Consider the following 6882-nt stretch of genomic DNA (forward strand, 5'->3'; position numbering starts at 1 on the left):
AACCGACATTGACCCAAACACTTTCCGGAAGCATATCGGCCTCGCGTACGTCAACAAGATTGTTATGAAACTTTGTAGAGTTTGGCATTGGGCGAAAGCACACTTGAGCATATGACAAGTTGAGTTCCAACGGGTTGGAACGTCCCAATTCGGCCCCAAATACTTTCTTTCAACCGACTTGCAATAGTTCTTATATTCAAGATGTCTTCATTTACCACTTTTGAAGACATCTTGTAACATAAGTCTAAAGAATTTTAAATCGTCACAAATGTTTTCATTGTCGAGACCTTTTTGAACAACCAAGTTGATGATATGCGCAACACATCGAACATGAAAAAAATCCCCGAAACAAGTTGGTGAATATTTAATGATAAATTTTTCGGCCGCCTTAGTATTGTTTGAAGCGTTGTCAAACGAAATCGAAAATATTTTATTTCTCAAGTTGTAAGTCATTATAACTTCATCAAACAATTCAAACAATTTTTCAACGGTATGTGGGAACGGGAAGTTTTCAAAAGCGATGGTGCGTTTCATCAATTGCCATGTCACCGAATCAACCCAATGAGCGGTGACACATATGTATGATTCGGGCAACCCGTGTGGTGCCGACCAAACATCGGTAGTTAAACTAATCATCGCTTGTAAAGAATGAAAAAACTCGATTAACTCTTTTTTAGCACACTCCCACAACTTGATACAATGACGTCTTAAGGTAGTACGACTTACATGCGTGTATCGCGGTTGTAGAGTTTCTCGAATTAACGACGTCAAATCCGGGACATCAAAGTGGTTAAACGGCAAACCTCGTTACTTTGTCATTCTATCTTGAACTTGACTCGTGTTGTAACGAAATAGTGTACCATCTTTACACAAGTCAACTTGATCGGTTGCGCCAATCCCTTTCAAGGCCTTGCAATATGGCTTCTCGATGTACTTTCTCAAAGTCGAGTTGGAATCGTGCTTTAATTGTGTTCCACATAGTTTGCAACGAGCCTTTTGATCACCTTCGACATTGACAACCAAATCCCAATTCTTCCATATGTCTTGGTTGCGGTTATGAGTGACGACTGCAAGAACATTTGGGTCATCAATAGCACGAACGGGTTCAATAAAAACACTCTTCTTAGCCTTCTTGTTAGTTTTTTTGATGGGTGCCATAATAATAGAGTTGGATGGTCGGGTTTGCTAAAAGAGAAGTATTTTAGTTTGTTTTTGTGTTTGGTGGTGAAACAAGTGATGGAAAACAACTTATATATAGGTTTTAGGCATCAAGAACTGGTTCCAACGGCTATATTACCGTTGGAACCGGTTACAACGGCTCTTTTTTTTTTCAAAAACCGGTTCCAACGGTAATATTATTAGCCGTTGGAACCGGTTCCAACAGCTATAATACTCTCAAAAACCGGTTCCAACGGCTATATTACCATTGGAACCGGTTCCAACAGCTAGTTTGACATTTAGTTGACCTTTTTAAAAAAAACCCGCCGGAACCGGTTATTTCGGGTAAGAACCGGACCGGGTACAATTTCGAACCGGGTAGGAACCAATTGGAAAATACAATTAGTGGAACCGGGTATGATTTTCGGGTACAAAAATACCCAAACCGGGTATGAGGTCCATCGGGTAAGAACTGGAACCGGTTCCGGGTCGGTTCCACCGGTTCGGTTCCGGAACCGGTTTTTTTTGCACGTCTAGTCTAGAGTATAATTAGGAGGCATTATGGTGCGCAGTGTACACGGAACCAGTTTTCTTGTGCACGTCTAGTCTAGAGTATAATTAGGAGGCATTATGGTGCGCAGTGTATTCTCATAGTTTACAGCCATTGAGGCTTCATCTATTTTAACGAATCAAATATACGTCTTTTTTAAGGGAACGACAGACAAGCATTCATCAAGTGTCAAATAAAATTTCCATGTAAACTTTGAAGCACACAAATATGTAAGCGCATGGGATCAACATAATCTCCTTGACCAATACTGAAAGCAAATACTACAAAGACGAAATTGGCGAGACTAAAACATAGTTCCAAACTGGAGAAAACGATTATAATAAACCTTACACGCTTAAAGATCAATAACACGAGAAAGCTTCTGGATTCGGTTCAACAAAAAGTCCCCTTGCTTGATAGTTGCTTGATACAGAGCATTCTTTGCATCAGGACGGTTGGTTTCTAATACACCTGCTACTTTATCAATCTTGCAATGAAGCTTCCCTGCTGCAATGAATCTTGACAGTTCCCTGTTGACCCGTAAATAATATGATTTTGAAACTTTTGATCCATTCATAATTTACGGGTTGAAATTTGAAAAATGACAAAACTAGATGTTACATGAATTACTTACAGGTCAATGAAGTCAACAGTTACACCAAATGCCTTTGCCATTGCTTCGATAGTGATACTTTTGTAAGATTCCAGAAACTGAGAATAGACAACAGTCCTGACCTCTCTCATGTAGTAACGAAAGTGCGGATGCAAATAACGGTCCAACTTAATATGCTCAGTGATGCCAGCTGTAAATCATCAACAAACGGATATTAAAATGGGTTATCAAATATCATATATGATAACATATAACATTAACTTACCAAAAGCAGAAAAGAATGCTTTATACTGACAATCGTATAAAGAGTTCAAGAATTCTGACAAGTACGGGATTTTTCCTATAACTGTCAGAATTTCAGGTGCATCCACAACCTGCATAATATATAACACTTGTTATAGGCTTGTTTTTTTACAACTTTCTCATACGAGTTTAAAGTTTAAAAAGCTTACCTTTTGCTTTAGAGAAACTCGGTCCAATGAAATAATGCTTGCTAGAACAGTGTAGAATATGAAGGTGTCATATGGGAAAATTTCATAAGTAGTGAATGTTGATATTGAATCAAGAAACAGATCAGCAGCTTTTTTGAAGTTGCGGGTTGACATGCAGTACAAGCCTTCATAAACTTTCAGTCTATTTTTTCTCTCCCAATCACCTCCTTCCTCAAACAAGCTGTCATCAGAATTATGAGCATAAATAAAGGGAATTTAATGGATAAGAACGATAGGATAAATAAATAAGTTAAACTCACTTCTTTGCTTTATCAATACTCCTAGAAATAAGATCAAAATCCATGTAGAAGAAACCCATTTGTAGTGTGTAAAATACTAAGTCCATTCTTTGGCCCACAGCAACTGTTTTACCTTCGGTCACCTTTAGTTGTTCTAGTGCTTTCTCCTGTTTGCATTAAAAAAGATGTGAAAGTGTGAAATAAACTTTGTGCACACTGGAGCTAGTAAAGTATAGAATTTAGTAATTTATGCAACTTATTATCTAAAAGTGTTGTACCTTGTCACCAATGCGGATGTAGAACAAAGATTTTGCCAAATGAGCTTCTCGAACCTCACTTTCTCCCAAGTTTTCTTCAGCATCAGCTATTCTAAAGAAAGCAGAAAAAACAATGTCCAAATATTAGAATCATATGACCTATACAGCTTCAATATTGAAAGGACTGAGAATGTGTATATCAACCAAAATGCAATAACAAAGTCCCATGTAATGTGAATCAGATACTTGATGTAGCTGCCTTGTATCTGGCACTGGCAATTATTTGCAATGGACCATGATCATTAGCTCAAAACATAAACTTGGATCAAAATGCTACATTATTAATCTAAATATGCTATCTACAGGAAGTTATGGTACTGTGATAGCAGTATAAGCATATGTAATAGCCCTTGTATTTGAAACATGGCAAGTGCTTAAGTATAACAGATAAACCTAACAAGCTGACAGAATTACTATATGGTTGCATATCATACAATACAATGTTATCCCATGATCATCCTACCATAAAGTTTTAAAAAAAACAAGCATCAAAGCTTTAATAGAAATAACAAAGAAAGCTACATCCTTTACATCCACACCCTCAATAACTGTTTACGTCAGCAGCAAACAATACAAGGGCATCGCATTCAGTGGGAACTAAAGGAGGTGTAGTGAAACAACACACTTCAAAAAGTTTAATGTACCAGCTGCATTGAAAACTCCTGCACATGCATCTCAAAGGCTACACACAAAATCTCGCTCTCTCAACTTTGTTTCAAAACTTGTTTTAATAACATACTGTAAGTCATGACACAAAGTTCTTATAGTTACCGGACATGCATCTCTGTTCATGTTCATTTGTTTAACTAACCGTACGAAATTTCTTGATCATGTTCGTTCATTTATTAATCGCCGCCTTCCCGCTGAACGTTTGATTTGTTTACAGCCATCATTACCTTACAAGCACACTAGTTTATGCATTTTCTGTAATTAACCTTCTTCTGAGGCTAATAACAAAACTCATATTCCTCCTAAAAGTATCGATTCTACTTCATACCAACTATCATACCAATTTAAAGAGTTCATCTCAACCTGTTCAAGCCTATCTACATCACAAAATTCACAAAACTATACGCTGTAATTCATGGTTCCTAAGGTTACTAACAATTATATTAGATTATAAATTTACTGTTAACAAAACTCCTCTCCATATCATACATGATATAAACCTTCTGAGGCCAATAACACAACTAGTTTTCCTCCTAAAAGCATCCATCCTACTTCATAATCACTATTACACCAAATTAAACTGTTCGTCTCAACCTATTAAAGCATATCTACATAACTGTATATACACACACAAAAATGCTATATACCGTTCAATTACCGACTCATTCACTTACTTCTCATCGAGCTTCTTAAGCTCTTCTTCAATCTTCACACGCATCGAGTCCAGAACCTTCTGGTCAAGCTCCAGCACCGACTCCGCAGCTAGGGTTTCGTACAACGGCGCCATATCTAACAAATAAAAAATTAACACAAATGAGCATATTAATTTAACCTAATTCCACATAAATCTATTAAATAATGGTGGAGACAGTTACCGTCGGTCACTACGGTGGTCATGACCTCGTCACGTAATCGGACTTTCTCGATATCGTCAACGTCGGAATGAGTGAGGAGGAATAGCTTGTTAGCGAGCACTAGGTGCGGTTGCTGTGTGCCTTCTGTACCTTCCATGGCTGGCTTCTGGTTTGCTACTCGATTGATCTGTGAGATTTGGGTTTTGTTCTACAAGGAGAAACCTGGTTATTATTTATTAGGCTGAGTTTGTAGTTTCTGACCTTTTTGTTTAAACAAGGTTCAATTTCAGTCCGTCTACTTTTATGGAATTACATTATGGTTTGCATTTAGGAAAACAAATATCAAATATTTATATGACTCGTTTAGCTATTGTACGTGTAGTTGTATGTTTCATGTACCAATATGAAAATGGAGTCTAGTCGAACTAATTTTAAATATTTTTAAAAATAAATTATGTATTTATTTTATTTAACAGGTTTAATCGTGTATTAAACATGTGTGTAATTGTCGGTCCTACTATTTTGGTCTTTGGTGTTGTTAGACTTTAATAACTTTGTCCTGCTTGTTTTTATATATTATTAAATATATAAAAACTGAAAATTACTATAGAAAGTCATTATACACAAGTATGGTCTCATAAAAACCGGAATGTTCTTTTGCCTTTTACAGGGGAAGAGATTATTTAAAACTTATCGGAGAGGGGGGGGGGGGGAGGCATGACTTATGTGTACCACTAGCGCCACAAAGGATTTTGATGGTCTTATTGGCGCATGCCACGGTGAGGTCGTAAATTAAGAGCACTTGACTCTGCGCATTCACAAGGACTTGATTCTATGTCCAAACATCACATGACCAATGATCACCCATGACTTCTGGGTACCGCTAGTGCCACAAAGGCGATCACGTGGGGGTGTACTGATCAAACTTCGAGTTGTCGAGTGACACTTTCTCCATCTATTAAGAAAGGACGCGAGGTGCCTGTTTTACAATAAAGGGGAACTCTCTTCTCTGATGTGTTGCGTCGGCTTACTCAGCATTAGATGCGGCATAACGAGTCTTTTTGCTTCCTTCTGGAGGCCCTTCTTAGGAGTGAACTTCCTTGTCTTAAACTGACTAATGTACTTGAGCCTATTTTCTCGATCAAGAAATGGCAAGCCGTATGAAGCGAGAGTCTCTTGTACAGGCATTTTCTTGATCGTCGGATAAAAATAAACCTTTAAAGTAATTAAATCAATAAAGATAAATGAATTCTAGTGTCATATTCAAATATTGTTTTTGCATGTCACAATTTGTAGATTGCCAGAACATCTAGACTATGACTTTATAGGGTGAAGTGATCAATGAGTAGTGATTCATTTCATTAATATTATAAAACAAATGAGAAAATGTACGATTTAAGGCTGAATTTAAGGCTGAATTTATGCAAAACAAATGACACATTTATTTGCATTACTTGTAGTTAGTTATTATGTAACTCTTTTTTTCGTTTCTTTTCTTTTTTGTAATGATGCAAATTCCTTTATCGATAATGTTATATAGTAGTACACACTAGTTCTATGCCTTTATAAAGAAGGCATTTCAATTTTGTAACACCACTTAAGAAAATAACATATATATACACACACACCAAGCAAGAGCTGTTCCAAGTGTTGCTAGCATCCAACATAAATGATCAAGATGCTGATATGAGAACTAAAGACATTCAAAACATAAGTAAATAAGTTCAAAATCACTTCAAACAACCAATAACTCTTTTGAGTGTTGCAAACTTCACATGAAAGCAAGACAGACCTGTAAACGTTTATACTTCCAGCAATATATGTGACTAATTGACTATACAAGATCATGTTCCAACTTCTCAAAAAGTTGAAACCAAAAGTGACTTACAAATAATAACTGCAGGATTGGGTTTGAAGTTTAGCCATTGACATTTATGATGACCGTCTGTCGGAGCTAAAACTGCTTTGCCAGCACGGGAATAAACACTAGA

General features: G+C 36.8%; 1 protein-coding gene across 1 annotated transcript; it reads right to left on the reverse strand.

The window, feature by feature from the left end:
- Positions 1 to 1914: 1914 nt before the first annotated feature.
- Positions 1915 to 5098, reverse strand: LOC143610731 (26S proteasome non-ATPase regulatory subunit 6 homolog). Its single transcript, XM_077085127.1, has 8 exons — positions 4913 to 5098; positions 4712 to 4826; positions 3330 to 3420; positions 3073 to 3218; positions 2774 to 2993; positions 2587 to 2695; positions 2343 to 2511; positions 1915 to 2238 (listed from the first exon to the last, which is right to left on the reverse strand). Exons 1-8 carry the CDS (start codon positions 5046 to 5048, stop codon positions 2064 to 2066), a joined length of 1161 nt encoding a protein of 386 aa, XP_076941242.1. The 5' UTR covers positions 5049 to 5098; the 3' UTR covers positions 1915 to 2063.
- Between the last annotated feature and the right edge of the window lie 1784 nt (positions 5099 to 6882).

Source organism: Bidens hawaiensis, unplaced genomic scaffold (assembly GCF_021521415.1).
Source record: "Bidens hawaiensis isolate Kalapana, Puna unplaced genomic scaffold, B.hawaiensis_p1.1 tig00027754_1, whole genome shotgun sequence".
Lineage (NCBI taxonomy): Eukaryota > Viridiplantae > Streptophyta > Magnoliopsida > Asterales > Asteraceae > Bidens > Bidens hawaiensis.

Coding starts and splice junctions, on each gene's coding strand:
- LOC143610731 (XM_077085127.1), bottom strand. CDS start 5,048: ATGGAAGGTACAGAAGGCACACAGCAACCGCACCTAGTGCTCGCTAAC. Junction 4,827..4,912: donor GACCACCGTAGTGACCGACG/GTAACTGTCTCC, acceptor TTTATTTGTTAG/ATATGGCGCCGTTGTACGAA. Junction 2,239..2,342: donor ACTGTTGACTTCATTGACCT/GTAAGTAATTCA, acceptor ACGGGTCAACAG/GGAACTGTCAAGATTCATTG.